The sequence below is a fragment of the Balaenoptera ricei genome, chromosome 7 (assembly GCF_028023285.1).
Source record: "Balaenoptera ricei isolate mBalRic1 chromosome 7, mBalRic1.hap2, whole genome shotgun sequence".
Taxonomy (NCBI): domain Eukaryota; kingdom Metazoa; phylum Chordata; class Mammalia; order Artiodactyla; family Balaenopteridae; genus Balaenoptera; species Balaenoptera ricei.
Genome location: NC_082645.1, coordinates 54,124,019 through 54,147,982, shown reverse-complemented (window position 1 = coordinate 54,147,982; position 23,964 = coordinate 54,124,019). Strand labels below are relative to the sequence as shown.

General features: G+C 36.4%; 1 protein-coding gene and 1 long non-coding RNA gene across 3 annotated transcripts in view; one reads left to right on the top strand and one right to left on the bottom strand.

The window, feature by feature from the left end:
• Positions 1 to 6,025: 6,025 nt before the first annotated feature.
• The window catches only part of LOC132368979 (uncharacterized), a 113,891-nt gene continuing 95,952 nt past the window's right edge, over positions 6,026 to 23,964 (bottom strand). The window contains exon 3 of the long non-coding RNA XR_009504201.1: positions 6,026 to 6,100. This is a non-coding gene — a long non-coding RNA (uncharacterized LOC132368979). The remainder of the gene's footprint in view (positions 6,101 to 23,964) is intronic.
• The window catches only part of SLC38A11 (solute carrier family 38 member 11), a 52,612-nt gene continuing 38,240 nt past the window's right edge, over positions 9,593 to 23,964 (top strand). For both annotated transcript variants that reach the window (XM_059928005.1, XM_059928004.1), the window contains exons 1-6: positions 9,593 to 9,811; positions 10,315 to 10,432; positions 12,215 to 12,289; positions 18,482 to 18,616; positions 19,497 to 19,562; positions 22,719 to 22,825. In XM_059928005.1, coding sequence (XP_059783988.1) covers positions 9,773 to 9,811; positions 10,315 to 10,432; positions 12,215 to 12,289; positions 18,482 to 18,616; positions 19,497 to 19,562; positions 22,719 to 22,825 — 540 coding nt within the window. In that variant the 5' untranslated portion in view covers positions 9,593 to 9,772. The remainder of the gene's footprint in view (positions 9,812 to 10,314; positions 10,433 to 12,214; positions 12,290 to 18,481; positions 18,617 to 19,496; positions 19,563 to 22,718; positions 22,826 to 23,964) is intronic.

The following is a 23,964-nucleotide window of genomic DNA, read 5'->3' as shown; positions in this document are numbered from 1 at the left end:
CAATTAACTAAAACCTTTAAAAATACTGTTATAGGCTGAATTCTGTCCTCCAATTAAGATATGTTGGAATCCTAACTCAAATACCTTAGAACGTGACCTTATTTGGAAATAAAGACCCTTATTGGGTCTTTATTTGGGTTTTTCCAGGTGTAGTCAAGTTAAGATGAGGTCATTAAGGTGGACCCTAATCCAATATGGTTAGTGTCCTTATAAAAAGGTGAACTTGGACACAGACCCACACAGAGGGAAGAGTAAGTGAAGAGTCACAGAGAGAATACCATGTGAAGATGGAGTAATGAAGTGATGCATCTACCACCAGAAGCTAGGAAGAGGCAAGAAAGGATTCCCCTACATGTTTCAGAGGGAGCATGGTACTGATGATACCTTGATTTTGGACTTCTAGCCTCCAGAACTGTGAAAATAAATTTCTGTTATTTTAAGTCACCCAGTTTATGGTACTTTGTTACAGCAGCTGTAGGAAACTAACACTAATAGGTTATTTCATTTAATCCCCACAACTACTCCTATGCAAGAAGTAGTTATTTTTCCCTTTTTACAAATAAGGAAATTGAGGCTCAAAAAATTAAGCAACTAGCAAAGATCCCTTGAGCTTTGAATGACCCCTAGGTTTTTCTGATTCCAGTCCCTCAACTCCTAATTGCTATACTAACTAAAGAATTAACAAAAACCCTTGTTTTTTAAATCTTCCATCCCTTCTCAGCTTGGACACCACTGGAAAAAAAACTATGGGGCTTCCCTGGTGGCGCAGTGGTTGAGAATCTGCCTGCCAATGCAGGGGACATGGGTTTGAGCCCTGGTCTGGGAAGATCCCACATGCCGCGGAGCAACTAGGCCCGTGAGCCACAACTACTGAGCCTGCGCGTCTGGAGCCTGTGTCCCGCAACAAGAGAGGCCGCGGCAGTGAAGGGCCCGCACACCGCTATGAAGAGTGGCCCCCGCTTGCTGCAACTAGAGAAAGCCCTCGCACAGAAACGAAGACCCAACACAGCCAAAAATAAATAAATAAAATTTTAAAAAAACAACTATGAATTACTATACAAATATTTTGATATTACTATCCGCCAGGTGCCTTTGTAGCATGATGTTGTAACTGATCCTCAAAACTGGGACACTTTGGAGAATGAAAATGATGCGATTCATAATTACAGTGGAACAAGAAGCCTAAACCAGGACTATCTTGGGCAAACCAGGTTTTACAGTTACACTAATTTTAACTCATTCCTGAGTGCCCCATCCACTCTGACTCCTAACCAAAAATATCATCATAGTGGCTTACAGAATTCTAATAATTAGGTTAGAAAACATCAAAATACCTTAACTATGCAATAATAATAACATAGTACCACAAGAATAAGATATTCCTGGATAATGAGTAATATAGAGATCATAGAATATAGTTACAAGAATGATTTTGTAAGATGATAAATCCATTTTAAAAAGAACAAACTTTGATTATTTAGCCAAAAGTATCTGAGCAGTCCTTCCAGACCTCTAAAGACTGAGGACCCCACCTTTGGAAAGTTTAAAAAAGCAAAAAAGAAAGGTTTATCTTGTTTCAGACTCTGCATATTAAGGCTCTACTAATGCTAGTAGAATTAATAATCTAATACTGTGGAGCATATCAAGCATTCATTTTTACAAAAAACAAAATTACTCCTCTTCTAGACTCCTTTCCAAAGTTGAGGAAAATGTAACTTCCCTGGGGATGTGGGTTGAAAATCGTTGTCTTTAGTATCATCCAAACTTGAACCTTAATGTCAGAAAGAAGTCAGGTTAGCTATCAGGGAGAGCTTTGTAAATTCAGACTTCTGCTAAGAAACAGCCTTCCCTGATTATTTCTAAGAGAGCCACGTGCCCTTAGAGGTCACCTAGCCTGAACTGTAACCAAATAATGAAGAAAAGTAATAATTCTACATAAGCATAGTATACTACTTACATAATTATACAATCTGATAAAAAGCTCAAATTTAGGCTCTCTAACATTCCTGAAAGTCTGGCTTCCATGGCCTTTATCTGGAGCTAAGACAGACTCAAAAACTGTTTACCTGCATGTGCACATGCACTTATCCTCTACTTCAAACACTGTATAATCTGAGTAAACTGCAAGGCTCTAAACGCTCACTGTGTTTACCTCTGCATGGAAGGATTTCCAGTGACTACGTGTTCTATTCTTTCTTCCTCATGTTTTTTCATTGAGAATAGAGTACTTTTGAAATTAAACAAATAATACTTTTTAAACTGGAAAAAAAAGATCTCTAAGAAAGATCATTAAAATAAGTATAAAGAAATTTTGGTTTCTGATTCAGCATATGAGAAGCTGGAATATGCCACTCTGTCTTAAAAAAACAAGTAAAAAGCTAACCAAACTGAAAAATCAACAACTCTTCTGAGACCCTTCAGAGAAGTAAGGTCACAGGGCAAACCACTGCCCCCAAAATTAGACAGACCAACAGACAAATACAAGGAATCACAAACCTCCAGGGGAACCAGCACCAGCTAGGGAAACCTGAGCTGTAACTGATGAATTTCTGGAGGCTTAACATTACAAGTCTGAGAGAGAAAAAATCCAGGGGTACCTAGTCATCAGGGGCCCCCCACACTTTTGTGAATTTTTAATTCCAGGAGCTCAACCAAGTTCTCACAGTAAATACTGGAGAAAAATCTCCTCTTGCTTCCTGCAGGAGAAGGGGAAAGGAACCATTTTTAAACACTCCAGAGCATTCTGTACTTCTTAACAAAGTCTGCCCTCAGGATAAACTATTTAACTAGAGCCTAACCTGCTGGGGTTTTATCAGAGTTTAACTGACCTCGGGGAAGAAAATACACATCTCCAGCCTACTATAATCATCCTGTTCCAACTATGGGGGAGGAGAGTATTGAGAAGCACGAGTGGAGTTCATAGTCCAGAGGTACAGGCTTACTAAAAGACTGAGACCTACTCATAGGACCATAGAATGCCTCCCTTCCCTCTCTTCACCATCATGTTACTAAAGGTCTATTTACAGCAGTTCCTTTTACCCAGTACATCATGTCCGGCTATCAGAAAAAAAAATTGTAAGACCTACTAAAAGCTAAAAAAACAGTCTGAAGAGACAGAGCAAGCATTAGAACCAGACTCTGATATGGGAGGGATGCTGGAATTATCAGACCAGGAATTTTTAAACTATGATTAAGATGCTAACTATTCTAATAGATAAAGTAGACAGCATGCAAGAACAGATGGGCAGTGTAAGAAGACAGACGGAAATCTTAAGAAACAACCAAAATAAAATGCTACAAGTAAGAAACACTGTAACAGTAATGAAGAATGCCTTGATGGGTTTATTTGTAGACCAGATGTGGCTGAAGAAAGAATCTCTGAGCTTGAGGATATATAAACAGAAACCTCTAAAAATGAAAAGAAAAAAAAAAAGGACTGAAACAAAAAAACCGTCCCAGAACAGAATATCCAAAAACTGTGGGACAACTACAAAAGGTGTAACAGATGGACAGTAGAAATACCAGAAGAAGAAGAGAGAGGAACAGAAGAAATATTTGAGAAAACAATGACTGAAAATTTCCCCACAGTAATATCAGACACCAAACCACAGATCCAGGAAGTTCAGAAAACACCAAAGAGGATAAATACAAAAAAATACTACACTTAAGTATCATTTTCAAACTACAGAAAACCAAAGATAAAGAAAAAATTCTGAAAAAAGCCAGGGGAAAAAACGAACACCTGACTTATAGAGGAACAAAGGTAAGAATTATATCCACTTCTCCTCAGAGACAACATAGTCAAGATGAAAGTGAAGTGAAATCTTTAACATGCTGAGAGAAAAAAACCTACCAACGTAGAATTCTGTACCCTGCAGAAGTATCCTTCAAAAGTGAAGGAGAAATAAAGATGTTCTCAGACAAACAAAAGCTGACGGAATTTGTTACCAGTAAACCTGCCTTGCAAAATTTTAAAATAAGTTATTTAGAGAGAAGGAAAATGATATGTCAGAAAGTTGGATCTACATAAACAAGAGAGGAGCGTTGCGGAAGGAGTGAGTGAAGGTAAAATAAAAACTTTTGTTCTTTTATTCTTTTTTTTTTAATTTTAATTTTTTTTTATTTTTTATTTTTGGCTGCATTGGGTCTTCGTTGCTGTGCGCAGGCTTTCTCTAGTTGCTGTGAGCAGGGGCTACTCTTTGTTGCAGTGCGCGGGCTTCTCATTGCAGTGGCTTCTCTTGTTGCGGAGCACAGGCTCTAGGCATGTGGGCTTCAGTAGTTGCAGCAGGCGGGCTCAGTAGTTGCAGCACGCGGGCCCTAGAGCGCACAGGCTTCAGTAGTTGTGGTGTGTGGGCTTAGTTGCTCCGCAGCATGTGGGATCTTCCTGGACCAGGGATTGAACCCGTGTCCCCTGCATTGGCAGGCGGATTCTTAACCACTGCACCACCAGGGAAGTCCCTATTCTTTTATTCTCAATTGATCTAACAGATAACAGTTTGTTCAAAATAATAATAGCAACGATGTATTCAATTATATGTGCTTACGTGTGTACTATTAGAATGGTGAAAATGTAGAACACTGACAACACCAAACGCTGGCAGGAACTCTCATTCATTCATTGTACCATTCAATATAAAAGCCACTTTGAAAGACAGTTTGGTGGTTTCTTACAAAGGTAAACATAATCTTACCATAGGATCCAGCAACTGTACTCCTTGGTATTTATCCAAAGGAGTTGAAAACCTATGTCTACACAAAAATCCACACACCAATGTTTATAGCATCAATATTCAAAATTGCCAAAACTTGGAAGGAACCAAGATGTCCTTCAGTGGGTGAGCGGATAAATAAACTGTGGTACGTAGACAATGGAACATTATTTAGTGCTAAAAAGAAATGAGAGGGGCTTCCCTGGTGGCGCAGTGGTTAAGAATCCACCTGCCAATGCAGCAGACACGGGTTCAAGCCCTGCTCCAGGAAGATCCCACATGCCGCGGAGCAACTAAGCCCGTGCCCCACAACTACTGAGCCTGCGCTCTAGAGCCTGTGAGCCACAACTACTGAAGCCCAGGCACCTAGAGTCTGTGCTTCGCAACAAGAGAAGCCACCGCAATGAGAAGCCTGCGCATCACAACAAAGAGTAGCCCCTGCTTGCTGCATCTAGAGAAAGCCCCCGTGCAGCAACAAAGACCCAATGCAGCCAAAAATAAATAAAATTTAAAAATTTATTTAAAAAAAAGAAATGAGTTACCAAGCCATGAAAAAAAAGGGAGGAAATTTACATGCATATTACTAAGTGAAATAAGCCAATCTGAAAAGGCTACATGTTGTATGATCCCAACTATACGACATTCTAGAAAAGGGTAAACTCTGGAGATAGTAAAAATATTAGTGGTTGCCAGGGATTTAGGGGAGGGAGGACAGGGATAAATCAGCTGAGCACAGAGGATTTTTAAGGCAGTGAAACTATTCTGTATGATACTATAATGGTGGATACATATCATTATACATTTGTCCAAACCCATAGAATGTACAACACCAAGAGTAAACTCTAATGTAAACTACGAACTGTGGGTGATGATATGTCAATGTAGGTTCATCAGTTGTAACAAATATACAACTCTGGTGGGGAATGTTCTTCATAGGGGAGGCTATGGATGTCTGGAGACAAAGCACATATGGTAAATCTCTGTACCTTCTGCTCAGTGTTGCAGTGAACCTAAAACTGTTCAAAATAAAATAAATTCAAAAATGCAAATTAATTAATTAATTAATAAAAACTAACCACCAAAAAAAAAATAGTAAAGAAATCCTATCTTAGTTTTCTATCATCATGCAACAAATAGACCCCAACTAGTGATCAAAAACAACAATAAACATTTTTGTGGACGAGGAAGGAGCAGGTTGGTTGAGTGGCCCTGGCTCAGGTTGCATCTGGGATGTTGGCTGGGGCTGCAGTCATCTGAAGGGTTGAGTGGGGCTAAGGGATCATTTTTCAACATGACTTACTCACATGGCATTGGCAGAGGGTTCAGTTTCTTCTATGAGACGCTTGAATGTCCTCATGACATTGCAGCTGGCTTTTCCCAGAGTGAGTGATCTGAAAGAGAACAAAGCAGAAACCACAATGATTTTATGACTTAGTATCAGAGATGACACATGTCACTTCCATCATATGCAGTTTATTAGAAACAAGTCACTGAGTCCAGCCCACACCCAGGGAAGGGAAATGAAACTCCACTTCTTGATGGGAGGAGTATCAAGAATTTGTAAACATGTTTTAAACCACTCATAGAGCCCTATTCACAAAAAGGAATTCACCACTGTCACATACACAGACAAATATTTAATATATTGAAAAAATTTATAAAGTTATCACTGAAAGCAGAAATACAAAATTTATTAAAAATTCTCCTTTTTACTTTACTTTCTACTTTTAAAAATCAAATATATTTCTTTGGTAGATTAAAAAAAGGAAACTTTTACAAGCTCTATAAATTTACACCACAGGTGTTTGTGGTCAATATGGTGAAACTAATTGTTTTTAATCAATAAATCAACTTGGACAGAATTGATATCTTTGGAATATTTAGTCTACTTATCCATGAATTTGGTATTTCTCTCCATTTATTCAAGCCTTATTTAATGTCTTTTGATTGTTACAGTTTTCTCTGAAGAGTTTGCGTGCGTCTTTAGTTGAATTTATTCCTAAGTATTTGGTATTCTTTGACACTATTATAAATTAGCTTCTTTTTTCATTATTACACCTAGTTGTTTGTTGCTGCTGTAAAAATTAATATATTTTCAGGCAAATCTTATATCTGTTAAGCTCCCTAAATTCTCTTATTGCTTCTAATATTTTCCTTTAAAGTCTGTTGAATTTTTCTTTTTAAACAATTTCATCATCCCAAAATGACAGCTTTATTTCTACGTTTCCAATCCTCATACCTATAAATTCTTTTCCTCTTCTTATTGCTTTAGGCTACGGACTCCAACATCATGTAAAATAAGGGTCATTATCATGGGTATTTTTGTTTCATTTCTTAGTTAAATGGAAATGCTTCCAAAATTTCCCCATTAATGAAGATATCTGCTATAGTTCATCAGTTTAAGGAAGCTGTCTTCTGTTTCTAATTTACAAAGAGGTTTTCTCCAATCGTGAATTCAACATTATCAAATGTTTTATTCTATATCTAGTAAAACAATTACATAGTTTTCTCTTGTAATCTGTTAATGTGGGAAATTATATTTATAGTTTTTTTGGGGCTAACCCATCCTTTCATACTTGCGGTATACTCAACTTGGTCATGATACTGTTAGCTTTTTCATACACCGTTAGCTTCAATCTACTAACATTTTATTCAGGATTTTGAATCTATATTTTTTTTTTTTAATTTTATTTATTTATTTATTTATGGCTGTGTTGGGTCTTCGTTTCTGTGCGAGGGCTTTCTCTAGTTGTGGCAAGCGGGGGCCACTCTTCATCGCGGTGCGCGGGCCTCTCACTATTGGCCTCTCTTGTTGCGGAGCACAGGCTCCAGACGCGCAGGCTCAGCAATTGTGGCTCACGGGCCCAGTCGCTCCGCGGCATGTGGGATCCTCCCAGACCAGGGCTCGAACCCGTGTCCCCTGCATTGGCAGGCAGATTCTCAACCACTGCGCCACCAGGGAAGCCCTGAATCTATATTTTTTAGTGAAAGGGCTATAATTTTCTTTCTTTTAATGTACTTGTATCAGGATTAAGATTACTAATTTTAAATATTTCAAAACTGTAAACTTTGCATGAAAAAAATACCACAATTTTAGAAGAAAGAAGCTGGAAGAAGATATGTATAAAATATGTAACTGACATACAGTTGGCCCCCCAAATATACAAATAACTCTTACAGATCAATAAGAAAAAGACTAACAATCAAATCAAATGGGCAAAGGATAAAAAAAATGAAATTAACAAAGAGGATAACCAAAATATTTAATTATATTCATTAAACATTACAAAAAGATCCTCAACATCATTATAGATTAAGAAAATACATATCTATACAATATTTATATACCATTTTAAAGTTCATCACAACATCAAAACTTAAAAAGAAACTAAGTCCTGATGTTAAAAGTGCAGAGCAGGAATTCCATCCCTGCTGGTGGAAATATAATTGGGGCTATCAATTTGTAGAGCAGCTTGGAAATATTTAGTGAAGTTGAAAACATGCATGAACTACTTCCTCATAATTCTACTTCTAGAGAAACTGTCATTTAATATGCTCCAGAAGAGTACAAAATTAGAAACAATCTTAATGTCTTTCTGTAGGAGGATGGCTAACTGAACAGTGACACATAAAATGAATATACTGTATCTGCATGAATCTATATAATACATTTTGAAAACAGTATACTGGGTAAACAACAATAATGCTAGGAGGAAAATAGTGCCGTATGGGACCATCTTTGTAAATCTTGAACATACTCAAATCATTGTTATATATCATTTATGGCTACAAATGAATGAATTAAAATATAAAACATGAATACAAAAGATATACACAAACTTCATGAATTGGATGAGTCTAGCAACGTAGGGAAAGGAATTCGGAAGGGCAAAGGGGTTTCTGTTGTGACATTAAATGTTTATTTTCCCAATTTGAAGAAAATATGACAAAATATTAGTATTTGTTACTTTGATAGTGGAGAGTATATGAAGTTTATAGTTCTCTTTAGGTTTTTCTATGTTTTTTAAATGCTTCATAATTTTAAATAAATGTTTATGAAAAAAGAACCACTTGAATTATTTGATAAGCAGATGTTGTGTTATATTACCGCTCTAACTATCCTTGAAACTGTTCTCTATGTATTCTGTCTCTTTGTGATTGACTATTCTCTGGGCCTGCTTCCTCACCTGTAATGTAAGAGGGGTGAACAGATGGTCATTTCAGATTCTTTGTAGCTCAGATACTCTAAGTGCCTTTCCTTCCCCATCCCCTGACACCCCATCCCGCCACTTTTTTAAGGTTCGTTACCTGACTCCATCTTCCTTTCCTTTCTCCAAGTCTCCTTTTCTGAAAAGTCACCCGGAAACATTTGACCAAAGCATGCTCAGTAATCAAATTTGCTAAAACTCGAGAAAAGTTTTTTAACAGTTCTACATTTTCATTTAACAGTCCTACATTTTCATCTGTCAGCTCTGACAGAAATCGGTGTAGCGAGCAGGAGGAGGTAGCAATAGAAAAGATGCTCCATGGGAACAGGTGTGCTAGTGCGTTCTTACCTGGACGTCAGACTCCAGCCAAGGAGCAGCTAATTTGGGAATGGACTATAAGGCCAGCTTAACTCTGTACAATCTGAGCAAGTCAGCGTGGACGGAACATATTGTACTTTGCAGCTGTTGGTTGGGTGGGAGGCGAGGGGAGAGAGGCCGCAGCTGGAGGTTTTAAAAAAAAAAAAAAGGAAAAAAAGGCGAGGTGCGGGGAAAGAGGGCTGCCCTAATCAGAAACACCCTGTAGCGTCTCCGCCTCAGGAGGAAGGCGTATTCGGCAACCTCCGAGGGAAATCGCCTCGGCCGCGGCGTCCAAGTGAGCTGGGGCGGCAGCCCGCGCGCAGCCCCCGCGCAGCCCGCGCGCAGCGGAGGTGGGGCCAAGGGGGCCCGCGAAGCCTCTCGACCCAACTCGCCCGCCGCGCGCTGACCCCGGGCTTGGAGGTCGCGGAGAAGGCTGTTCCGGCGAGTCGAGTACTCGCGCCGGCGGACCTCCCACCTGCCGAGGACCCGGGTGCAGCCATGGGCTACCAGGGGCAGCGGCCCGTCATCCCGCCACAGGTAATGAGACTGGGGCTGGTTCTGAAGGCAGGTCATTGCAAGTTTCGTTCACCCTGCAACAGCGTTCAGCTACCTTCACCCGGCGTCTTGATGTAGCACCACAGAAGGTTCTCCAGGAGAAAAAAGAAATTTTGCCTCGATCTTTTTTTTTCCATAGCGGGCACTTTTCAATATAACCCCTTTAATTTCACAAAAATCACATCCTTTGCTCCCTAAGAGATCCTAGAGTACTAGGATTTCACGCAGTAGTCCACGAACTTGGCGCAGCTGTAATCAGGACATTTTAGGATGGAGTTTGTTCACAAGCTCTGTTTGAATTACTAGATATTGTTGTTACTCTATTATTATCCTCATTTTCTTATCGTTATTGGCATTACTTATTATTATTACTAATATCACGTTAGTCTCCTAAATTGCGTATTTGTCTTACAATTTTCTGAATTTTTGAGCTATTTATTTTGAGTTAAATATTTATTTAATTGCACTTTTATATACTAAAATAGAGCCATCTAGATGACAGAGAAACCCTCGTTTCTGAACATAAGCACAAAGGGAAAACTTGTCGTCAGTCTGCTGCTGTTTTTAATGTTGTCAACTCGATTATAGGATCTGGTATAATAGGTAAGTTTTTTTTTTTTAATTTTCAGTGAAAAGGCCAAATTTAAGACACTTATTATGTTGCTAGTATTCATAGGTTAATTTTAAAGGAAAAAATCTTAAATGATAAAATTGGTAATTGTTTTTCATAAAGGCCTTCCTTTTTTTCCAGTGTAACAATGTGCACACATCAGTCTCTCTTATAGTAAAAATGGGGTGGTGATTCACACTCTTTCCACATTTGAGAGCACCCTCCATGTGTGATAGATCAAGGTGGAGCTGCAGATGGGAGATTGCTGAATTTTTTTTTCATAGGCTGCATGGTCAAGTGATAATGTTACCTAATTTACTTTTTTCCCTGTTCCTGGAGTGGCTAGCCATTACTTGAATCACCTTTCTATAACCTTCTAGAGGTGTAGAACTTCCAGATACTTGCAAATATTGGAGATACAAAAGTTTAATGTGAAAACATAACAGTCGTGAAAAATCAAATCCACGTTAATATTTCCTCACCCATTTATAGAGTGTTAAATTTTAAAGTACAAACTTATTATGATATATCAATTGTAAATATAATTTAATCAATAAATAGAAATGGTTTTTTAAATGATTTTTTAAAACAAAGGAGCCAAATAATCAGAAGTGAAAGAAATGAGCAGCTCATATTTTCCCAATGTGAAGCAAAGGAAAAGTTCTGAAAAAATTAAGTGCGTTGCATTATAATAATGAAGGCAGTTATTTTTTCAGCGCTTTTGTTATTTGAAACATCCAATTTAAGAAAAAGCAAGGACAAAACAAAATCCTGCAAATACACATTGAGAATATTACTTTTTCCTGTAAAGTTATGACATTTTAGTCTCAGTCATCTGGATTGAGTTACTTTTCTTAACTTTCACAAGTTGATGTATTTCTTGATTTTACTTTCCATATACAGGCAAATTGTTTTTTTTCAAATGGTAAATAAAATGTAGGAACCTGAGGCAAAGTAGTAGCAAGTAGGCGCAAAGACCTTTTTGAAATTCAGCCTCCATGTACCATAGAGGTGTAGGCTGAATTCCAGAGTTAATTCCTGATATGAACACTTTAAGCTGATTCATGTCAACTTAAAAAGTACTTCTTAATTAGGCCCAGCAGATTTTTGAAAGGGGAAAGTTTTCAGAGAATAAATATTTTTGGTGGAATTATTTTAAGTACATTTTATTTTAAATGTTTCATTGTCCATAATCTAAAATTGCCCATTTCCAAAAAAGATTCATAAGAAATAACATTACATACTCCTTTCAGCTTTATAAAAAATACTTTTGCCTTCTCATTTTCCTCTCCTTTTCCTACGGAGTTGCCCATTTTGACCCCAGGGGTGGTCTTTCCTCATATCTCATAACCCTTCTATACTCTTATTATCACCTCTGCTTTCCCGGCCAGCACATAAGGAGAACTCTGGGTCATTACTCTCCACATATTGTAGGTCATACGTCCCCCTCACCCTGAAGGGAACATTATTTGTGTGAACTGTCATCTGTTTTTCATTTGATGCTTTCTTATTCTTATTTTTCCACCTCATAAACTTGCTCTTTTTCCACCTCATAAACTTGCTCTCTTGACATGCCCTTAACTGACAACATTTTATTCTGAAATAGGTATTAATATGCTAACATTTAATTTTAGTATTCATATATACTGTTTACAACTATGTCATATAAATATGTCAATTTACTTAGCCTATTATATACAGAAATTGGGGGAAAACTTCCGTGTTTCCATATGTTTTATTAATGTGATGGGTGGGACATTTTATGTTTTTTCTAGGATTGCCTTATTCAATGAAGCAAGCTGGCTTTCCTCTGGGAATATTGCTTTTATTCTGGGTGTCATATGTCACAGGTAAAATACTATATAATTGCTTATTCCTGCAACTTAAATTGTGCAATGACTGTTTTACACAAACACACACACACGCCCTGTAATTGAATTTCCTAATTAAAAAGTGCATCAAAGAATCCTAAAGAATTTAAACATTTATGTCTGAGGAGATTTACTTTTCTTGCTAATCCTCTGAACAGATTAGAAAAGCATTATATAGTACCAAGCCTAAATCCTTTTCATGTGCCTTTTCACTTTATGCCAAACGTGGTAGATAGAGGAGTCACTTTAAAGACTGATTAAGGCCAAGACCGTACTCTGAAAATGCAGATATCAGGGATTCCTTTCCCACAAAAACCTCAGGCAGGTGCACACAGATGAACAACCCTTTTGAGCTCTGTTTGTGCAGGTGGCACCAAGAGCCCCGGTGCTCAACCAGCAGGGATCCCCACGCCCTCCCCACCTCACCCTGCCTGCCCAGCCTCCTGCCTGCCGCTGTCTTCAAGGGCAGCAATAAGGTGCTTCTGTATCACTTCTTCTGTTCTGCTTCCCGCTTTCCATGTAACATGTTCATTCACACCCATTCCCCCGTCTAAGTGCAGGCTTTGCAACTCCTAATCATCTTCTCTTCCTGTTGTGAGGAAGAGAAGATGTCGTCCCTCCAGTTCACCTCAAGGCAAACACAAGGTCTTTCCTCTACCTTAGTATCACTGTGAAAGAGGCAGCAATCACAAACAGACACCCCCTGCAGTGGTTGCTGCTAGGGGGCTGCTATGTGTGATCACCTAGATGCCCTTTACCAGGTAATACAAAACACCTCAGCTGTCCCCTGCTCCAGAGTGGCGACCTGGGCCTTAACAGTATCACCTTCCTGTGAGGTTATGAACCCCAGCCACCATTTCCCCAAAGGCTGACTAACAGAAACCCCAAAGCTGTCCTCCTTGCCTCCGGGAGGGACCAACGTGCTGGGCAGTTGGAGCTCCAGACGCCACCACTGCAGGGCTTGGGCTGCAGCTGCTCTCCCCCGAGATCGAGATCGAGTCCTCCTGAGCTGTTCCCCTGCCCAATCTTTTCACTCCCCTTCTCCTAAGAGTACTCCCTCAAATCTCTTGCCCAAGAATCTCTGTCTCAGCTCTACTTCTGGAGACTCTGACTAAGATGCCATCCCTCATAAAATCTCAGGCTTCCAAAACCAGCCTGTAACTCAGCTGTTTTTCCTCAGGCTGAGGAAGAAAGTAAAGCATGCAGCAGATGCCAAAGTCAGAGCTGCAGAGGCCCTCAACTCCCTTCCTCCCTGCTTTCTTCTCACCACCCACCACTCCCTAAACCTAAGATGCTTTTAGCTTCTACAGCTCTTAATTTGTAGCTTAAGACCCATAATTTAGTAATGTGGAATCTGTGTCTTTGTGCTTATTCAGAGTTGCTGGTGTTTAAAAAGTGTATTTTATTTATGAGCACATTTATCACACTAAAAAACCCTATTCAAGGATTTACGCTTGTCGTTTTTAATTTCCTGTTTTCCAGTCAATCAGTACTGACAAATAATTTCCTCTCAGGCATAATAACCATGGCTTAAGTGCATTATGAACATGTACACACATTGTAAACCAGTAGACAGAAAGCATTTAAAAACATATATCACCTAAGGATTCAATCAATAATTGAGGAGAATGAATAGTTTCTTAAAGCCAAGTCACGTTGTACATACATAGATCATAATGTGAATAACTCTCTCAGCTGATGCTATACGTAAACCTACAGCAATGTCTGTGAGCAGTCCTTTGCAAAGTCATATATTGCAACTAATCAGTGGAAATTAGTTACTCTAATTTGGCTGCATGATGAAAATCCTTAAATAATTTTGATAAATTAAGGATGACCACACAGACACAAAAAATAGACTGTGATTCATTTTGTTCCTTAATTAGGCTTTTAAGAGCAAAATCTACAAGTAGGGTTATAATATTGAATTGTTCTTTAAATTGACACTGTAATTATACAGTTGTTTGTCTCTACAATTATTCTTTTGTCTTTTTAAGGCCTTTGTCTTTTTAATGAGTTATGTCCAGTTCAACAAGTAGTGTTTCTAAGTTCTGTTTTCATGTTTGTGAAATGTTGGAGAACAAGAAAGAATTGTAAATATTTACAACAAATGATTTTATTTTAATTTACTTTAAGGTTCTCATATTTGTTGATTAGAGTAAAATAATTTTTATTGTCCAAGTATGCATAATGATGTAAAAGAAAATTTTCCTGTTAAATAACGTACACTCATTCATGGATTATCTAAAATTTGCATACAGTACATTTAAAGGGAGATCAAAATGTTATAGTGATATTTGAGATTCCTAAAACTTTTGAGAGCTTTATCTATAGCCCGTATAGCATTTGTTATTGACTAAATTCTTAGCAAATTGTTACTTTTAGGCAGAACATTTTGAACTGTTATACAATTCAGCAGTCTCATCCCAAGCATACAGTTCTTCACCAAAACTTTACAACATCTATGAAATTGGTTACCCCCTGTTACTCCAGTCCTCACTGATTCTCTTCCTTGGCCAATAGGTTGCTATTTAGTTTTCCTGCCTTTAGCATGTGTCTTTTGCTTTCTGATCCGTCCTCCATATTACTGCAAAAGTTATCTTTATGAAACCTCAGCCTGATCTGATATTCCCCCAGTCAAAACGTTCCAAGACTCTATAATGACAACAGAAAAAAATTTATTGCATTTAAATTCTTTAAATGGTTCGGCCACAGTCTGCATTTCTGGTCTTATCTCCCACTAATATGACCTCTCTTTCACCCTGTCACCGACACTGCCCTGTGTGGGACTTATGTTTTAGCCATTCTGGACTATTCCATTACCCACATACAGAATATACCTTCACACTGACTTCCCATGGATAGTCCCCCTGCCTGACAGTTTTTTTTTCTTCTCTACCTGGTGAAATCCTGTTTATCGTTCAAGGCACTACTCAACTCTTTTGTGAAGCTTTTCCTAGTTTTAAACAAAGGATGTAGGATGAATTACTATGTCATTTGTGCTTGCAGAATATTTTAAAATATATTTATTAAGTCATTTATCGCATTAAATTTGAATCAGGTATATAGACACCTAGCAATCCTGCTTTATTGATCACTGATTCATTCAACAGATATTTACTGACACTGCTGCCATTATAACAATGATAACAATGATAGCTATAGCAATTATAGCTTTATTCCTGCCCACATGAAGCTCACAATGTAGTATGTTAGGCAGAAAAAAATACACATAATTATAATACTTCATGAAAAATACCATAATACAAATATGTGCATGACAATAGGGATACTGGCATTTAACCCAGCCTTAAAGGAGCAGACATGTTTTGGGGAGGAAAAGACAGCTTCACTGACTGTTTATGAAAAAATGTGAGTGAGCAAAGAAAATGGAAGGGTACTCTAAGCAGGTGGTAATGTGGACATGCAAAAGAGAACTATGTAAGTGATTCAGCCTGGCTGAAGTTATAGGGTTGATGTTGGTAAGTGGAAAGAGATGAAGTTAGTTAGAGAGGTTTTGCAGAGGCATTTATGAAGGCTCCCATGTAATGATAATCATTACCATTTCCTGAAGACTGGCTAGATGCTAAGCATAATGCAGCCACTATACTTAATCCTTCTGACTCCATAAAGTAGGTATTCATGTTCTACTTTTTATGGAGGAGGAAATTGAGACTTCAGTAGGTTAACATGATTTGCCCAAGGTCTGCAGTTACTGGCAACAGAGTTGAGATTTTGGTTAAATGCATGGATTCTGGGGCTAGACTACCAGGGTCTGAGTCCTGTCTCTCCTTTACTCTGTGAAATTTAGCAATTTACTTAAGCTTCTGTGCCTCACTTTTCTCATCTATCAAATGGGGGATCATAATGGCACCTACTTAGGGCTGTTGAGATGATTAAACACGTTAATATACGTAAAGCATTTAGAAAAAGGTCTGGCAGACAGAAAGTGTTGTGAAGTATTTGCTAGTGTTTTTGTGGTTGTTATCGTTGTTACCATCATTATCATCAGACTCCAAATACAATGTCCCCCACAACACGCAGCCTATAGAAGATAAGTAAAAATAGCACGAGTTCTCATTCATTTAGCCTCCATAGCATGCCAGGAGTAGGCATTTAAACATCATCATCCTCATAGACTCTTCAGGGTTGGGGTATTGCCTTACTTTACAGATGAAAAGTAAGTTCAGAGTCCTTCATCCAAGAGCCCACAGCTAATAAACAGTTTTTTCCTGAAAAAAAATTATGAAAAAGAGTTGTTTTTTATCCAGAGGCATCAAAGGATTCCCCTAGAAGATTTTAAGCAGAAAAACATGGTCAGATTTATGCTGTGGTCAGATTCATCTGGTAGAGGGGGGATGTCAAGAAAGTCTTAGTAGGGAGGGGATGGTGGATGAGAGAACTAATAGGAGTTTTTGCAGTAATCCGAGCAAGAAATGACAAAGGCCTAAGCCCTAAAATAAAACAGGTTAGAGACTAAAAGTGAGGAGATATAGTTGAATAATTTATGATACAGTAGTTAATGGACTTAGTGACCAAAGGAAAATAGAAGGTGATGATGGATAATGAGAAGTCTAGTGTGATTCTCAAGTTTCTCTTGATATTCTTCACAGTTTGAATATGAATATGAACATGAAATATGAATGCAGAAGCAGGTTCCAGAACAAATATATAAATTATAATTTGGACATCTAAAATCAAGATACCTATGAGGTCTTCAAGGTAAAATGTTTATTAGGCAGCTAGATGTAGAGATCTGGAGTTTTGGAAGAATCTGGGCTGGAGGTACAAATTTGGGAGTTACTAACATCTTTCTGAAAATTGAAAGCATGGCCATGAATAAGATCACATTAGGACATCTTGAAGAGTGAGGAAAAAGTCCAAGAATCCAGGGTTTGAAGAGAGTTAAAGAAACGTGAAAAACTAAATATAAGTTGCCCAAAAGGTAGGAGGAAATCCAAGAGAAAGTGATGTCAGAAAGGCCAAGGGAGGATGGTTGAGAAACAAGGGAATGGTAAACAGGGGGAAAATGCTACTGAAAAAGCAAATATGATTAATATTTAGGACGTATCAATTGGATTTATCAACTTGGAGCTCATTGATGAACTTGTTAAAAGAAGTTTCAATGAACTGGGGGTGGGGAATCAAGGTGGAAATGACATTGCAATGATTTGTATTTTCTTCTTTGTATTCTAGTACATTTCCAAATAACTTGATAAAAAATTCACCTGTGATGGAAGCATGAGCAAGAAAAAAGAAAAAGCAAGAATCACACCCTCTGTGTATCTGTGTACCCAGTACAACTGCAGTGTCATTCACTAGGTGTTCAAAAAACATTGGGTTAAATGAAAGAGACTTTTAATTATATATTTTCTGTATATTTGTGTCTTCAATTTCAACACCAAAAGTGGAACTTGGGAATTCTCTGGCGTTCCAGTGGTTAGGACTGCGAGCTCTTACTGCCAAGGGCATGGTTCAATCCCTGGTCAGGGTACTAAGATCCCACAAGCCACGCGATGCGGCCAAATGAATAAATAAATAAACAAAAAGAAAATTGGCCATCTCTGTTTAAAAAAAAAAAAGTGGAACTTAAATCTCTAAAATGTAAATTTCAAAAAAAAAATTCTTAGAGTGCTCTCTTAACTATAATAATAATATAGTAAAGTAAACCATAATAGCTATAAAGTTACTAGTTGTACTTTGTTGTAAAACAAATGATCTGACTCTCCTAAATCTATTTTTTGTTCTGAATGCTTCCAGCACGTTTTATTCTAGGTCTTCACGTGTTGAACGCCTATGAGATATTGGATTACCTACATTCTGTTGCTTGGACAATTGAGCCACATCCTGTTAATAGTCGTCGCACTGGTTAGGTTAAGAAAGTAAAATGGAAAATTGAAGCTTTAACTCTAGTCTGCATACCCTCATCTGTCCAGTTCATTGCATGGATATATGAAGTCTATTTGCATCTCAATTGAAAAATATATAACTGGAAACAGTACAGTTTTATGAAAGATAAAGTTTTATGAAAAGAAAGTAAGACTTGCCATGCTAATTTACTGTAGCATTAAACTCTTCTTTAAAGTTCTTTTTTCTTTAAGTCAAAACACTGAAAAAAAAAATTGTATTAAATGTAATCTGACATTTGTTTAATGGTTATTTTTGCCACAGACTTTTCCCTTGTTTTATTGATAAAAGGAGGGGCCCTCTCTGGGACAGACACTTACCAGTCTTTGGTCAATAAAACTTTTGGCTTTCCAGGATATCTCCTACTCTCTGTTCTACAATTTTTGTATCCCTTCATAGGTAAGGATGAATGTGAAATTGAATATTGTAAGTATTTTCATAAACAGCCATTTCTGAATAAAATAGTTTTAATAGTCATTAAAGAATACCAGTAGTTGAAATATTTTTCACATTAAGTGTTTATCTTTAGCCATTTTTCCTTGTTTTCTGTTCCTTTTGGTCAGTTTTCTGAGTATTTCATTGAAATAAAGTGAGCGTGATTCTCACTGAGTTAATGCTTGTGATTCCCTACTTTGATGAAAAATAGAATGATAGATTTCTTCTAAGGCTAAAACTTTTTTGAAAACCTAAGGATTTGTGGAAGTCATGTCCAAGGCCAACATGCTATTTAAAGTTTGCACCTAGCACTTCTTAAATAAGCAAAATGTTAACGTTCATCAATGGCCAAACTGACTTCATTTTCAAAATTAGTAATATAGAAGCTATTATTCAAACTAGTTTCTTATGTCTCTACAGAAAGCTAAGAATATATTTCTCCAAAATCTTACTTTTTCAAATGTGATATTTTGGAGCCTTGACAGTTTTCTATTATTGTTCCTCACTTTGAGCAAAATATGTGTTCCTAAAGAGTATTTGGAAACTGAACTTTAATAACAAAACAAATTGCATTTTAAATGACTACCAAAACTCACTATTATTTAAAGATGTTCTGGAAAGAATCAATTTGTGAAGTGAAAATCTTTTTGTAATACAAACTAATATTCTCCCACAAATCTGCTGTCTAGTTATTTTTAAAGTTGTACATATTTGTAATCACAATATATATTTGAAAGTAGACTATGCCAGTATTTGGGAAGTGATAACTGATTACTTTCAAAATATTCAAGATGAAATATGTGATGGCTTGTTGGTGACTGTATTGTTTTAATTATGTGTTTAGCTATGATAAGTTACAACATAATAACTGGAGATACTTTGAGCAAAGTTTTCCAAAGAATCCCTGGAGGTAAGTCAGTATATTTATTTTATATAGTTTTTCATAGTTAATGTGATTCATAATAATTTAAAAATAAAATATTTGCAAGTGGAAGAATTGGATGACTTCAAGTATCCAGTAATATCCATGATCCAATCTGATCCTAAAGTATTAATCTCCTTTTATATATAGTTTAGTTCTAATTTAGCTGTTTAAAAATTATTATTTATATAATTAAAATACTTTATATTTTAAATATCTTATGTATCACTAACTCTCTGTAGTATCATTTTTTCATGTACTGTTTATACTACATCATTTCTTAAATAAGCAAGCTAATCTTTGTCCCCATTATTTGTATTGAGGTATAATTTAATATAGTAAAATTAACCCTTTTTAATGTATAGTCCTATGAGTTTTGACACATGCATATAGTCATATAACCACAGCCACAATCAAAATACAGAACCATTCCATTATCCCCACAGATTTTCCTCAGTCCCCTTTGTAGTCAAACTTTCTCTCATCTCCAGCCTTAGGGAACCACTGATCTGATTTCTCTTCCTACTTTTGCTTTTCCCAGAATGTCAAATAAATGGCATCTTATAGGAGCTAGCCTTTTGGGTCTGGCCTCTTTCACTTAGTATAGTACATTTGAGATTCTCCATGTTTTGGAGTTTATTAGTAATGTGTTCTTTTTTTTAATTGCTGAGGATTATTTCATTATATGGATATAAACATTTTATCTATCATCCAGTTAAGGGACATTCGGGTTGTTTCCTGTTTGGCTTGATTCTGAAAAAGCCGCTATGAACATTTTAAGCAGACCTTTTCAGCATGTGCCACAACGCCACTCCCTGTTCATCCTTTCACCGTATCATGGCTATTTGAATAATTCAGAGATCGTGAGTCTTTTTGCTTCGAAGAGTTCCTCGTCCAAGCCACATAATCCCCATTTCATAGTCACCTAACTTTATAGTTGTTATTATCCTTCAAATTGATACAAAAACACCTTTTCTCTTAGTGTGTGAATCACCCATCCTAGAGACATGCCAACAAAATAAAACAAAACATAGAACTGGAAATTGTGCCTATTCCTCTCACAGGGTTTAGTGGAAACTGAAACCAGGGAGATTTGAGCATCAAATCACTGACCCACTACTTGCTAGCTGTGTGACCTTGAGAAGGTTAATGCCCTCGTTGAGTTCTAGCCCCTCATCTCTAAATTATGAATTAGGGTATCACCTGCTTCATAGAATTATGGTGTGAAACGAGAGACAACGCAGACAGTGCCTAGCATATAGGAGGTGTACCCAGCACTGTTAGCTATTACCTGTAGGTGCTGTCGTAGCCCCCAACCTCCAAATCCTGTTTTCATAAACTGAGATTAGGTGAGTGGATAGAATGTTAAGGAAAATGAGAAGAATATAATACCATATATACAATACGATCTAAAGTATGTAAATTTTCTATTTCCATAAATAAGGAAAAAATAAGAAACATATTCACATATAAACTGTGGTTATCTTTTAATTGTGCGATTCATGGGAATTTTTTGTTTCCTTTGCTATTTTTTCAGTTTCTCAAAGGAGCATTATTAATTTAGAAAAAATTCTTTTTTCTTATTTAAGAAGTAATACATATGTATGAGGAAAATGTTAGAAAACATAGCATAGTCTCTTGGGACAACCAAGTAGGCATAATCCTTCCAACACTTCCTTCCTTCTTTCCTTTTTTCCTTCCTTTTTAATGTATACTTTCAGAATTTTAAGGATGCATGTAACTTCAGACATCTGTATAAATAAGATAACACTATATTAGTAGAGCAAACAGTTTGAAAGGGTAAATAGACCAGATATACAAATAATTAAATTCATATTATGTTCACCAGAGATATGTAAATAGTTGAGTTCAAGGGTTTTGGAACTTGAATTTCCTGTTTTATTGTTTTGACTCACAATGTTATGATGATTGTTTAGTTATGACTGAGTTAAACAAAAACCCACAATTAATATTTCCATTCTGGTATATACATGTGTGTGTTTGTGTGTGTGTGTATAATTTATGCCATTTTGAAATTCCCACCTTGGAACCTCCTTGTACGTTAGTTTATTAGCCATATAAGAAAACTAGTCTTACTTTTCAGAGTAATAGCTCTCTTTTTTTGTTTTTGTTTTTGTTTTTTACCATATTCACTTACTTATTTGACAGACTTGGCTTCTACAGATTTTAGATTTTGCAGAAATTAATGCACAAAGACTTGGTACCACTGAGGACATTTCAAAAGTATAATCACATGATCTCTGAAGGAATTCAATATGAGCTAAAAATTTAAACAATAGTGTCTTCATTGGAATAGATACATAGCTCCTAAAGTGAATACTGTGATTAGCACAGCTTTAAATATATATATATATATATATATAAATCCTTGTAAGTATGTTTTATTTTTTGTTTAAAAATTTTGTTTGTATTTGATCTCACACACACACACACACACACACACACACACACACACACACTATTATTTCCTTGTTTTGATAGCCAAGAGGCTGCAGTGAATACCAGGTTTCAGCAGCTTCCCTATGGCATCTTCCCTATCCAAAAAGTTGCTTTGTCTGCTTTCCTTCAGGGAAATCACTTCTTTCTCAATAGAAGGGTAGAAATATAGTGAATATTTTTATCAAAACCTTGAGGTTTGAAATTTTAAGTTGTACTGATCAAGTCTCTCTGGAATACAGAAGTTAGAAAAAAAAAGCCACAGAACATACCATGTCCCCATGTTGCTTACTTTTTAAATGAAGGGTTTTGCCATTAGAGAGTTTAGGACAAGGAGTGACATAATGTCTTTAGCCTTTGGAAAGGATCTCCGTAGTTGCTAGGTTAAAAATATACACTAAGGGGACAAAGGAAGGAAGAAGCAGGAAAACTGATGCAGAGGCTACTAAAATAATTTGAATGCTAAATATTATAACATTATTTGAATTATAGGTTCATCCTTGTTATTTTGTATTTACATTTTTTGTGAATTATTTCTGTTTTTACATGGTTCTATGGAATTTATTTATTCAAAATTGTTGTCATTTATGTAGCGCTTTGTATTAAGTCATTTTTATAATTAAATATTTGACTACTTGTGTCACTGATGTTACTCATAAACACTTTATAATATTTATTGTGTTTTAGTTGATCCTGAAAACTTGCTTATTGGTCACCATTTCGTTATTGTGCTTTCCACTGTTGCCTTTACTCTGCCTTTGTCCTTGTATCGAGATATAGCGAAACTTGGAAAGGTAATTTTTACATTTTAAATAGGCAAAGAAATGCACTTTGTTACCTGCATTAATTTTGTCAAACTACTATCTATATGGCCAAGTTCTTAATTACAGTATTCATCTTTAGTTTCTTTTAGTTTTCTTATAATTGTATTGGAGTAAACTGTGCTTGATATTTTATCTTATTTGGGGGAACTGATGGTTAAATACTTGATGACTATGGAATAAATAGGTCATTTCTTTTCTTTTTTTAAGGTAGGTACTCTGACACAGCACACTTTAATTTTAGAAAATATAAAGAACTCTATTTAAACCAAGTCTATTTACTGAAAAATCTAGTCTATTTTCTATCAATTTTGTAGATGGTCATTTAAACAATTTAAAATTACATTAACTTTAATGAAGTAAGAATGAATCACTTCATTGGCTTAAAATTTTTTTGTAAATTACGACGTCTATTGTGCCCATTTTTTATCCAGTGAATTTAAATGTCAATATTTGATTGATTGATTGTTGAGAATTTGGCCAATATTTATGATTCTTATTGCTAAAGAGAAATGGTGATTTATTTCTAATGAAACCAACCAAATATGTATTCAACTCACCACATATGCATATCTGCATGCATTAGCCTTTATCTGGCTGTATTTTATTTCCTTACTCTCATGAAGTGTTTGTATTTTACCCAGAATATTATTGGTGTTGCATCCTTATTATGCCAAGCATTCTGATGAAAAAAAAAAAAATTTTTTTAAGTTATTCATGTGTTTTTACATTCTATTTTGAAAAATCCAACAGTTAATTAATTTTACTTTTCACTGTGATGTTTCGTGTGTATCCACAGTGATGAAGCCCCTCCTTCCAGGTAGAGCTGAGAATGGAGATGATATTCCAGAGTTTTCTGACCATGCTCCTTCCTTCTATAACAGGCATCCAGAAATAAACTAACGTGTATTAAAAGGGACTTTTTTGGTGAATATTCTGAAATGTCTGAACTCTTTTCCATTCCACATGCTCAATGTAGACATAAATGCTTTCTTAGAGCAAAAGACAAGGCATTTATGAAAAGAAAGCTAATATTCTATCATATTACTAATACTTGAACATTTTGACCCTAAGTGTCCTTTAAAAATGTCATATTGATGTATTTAAATAAA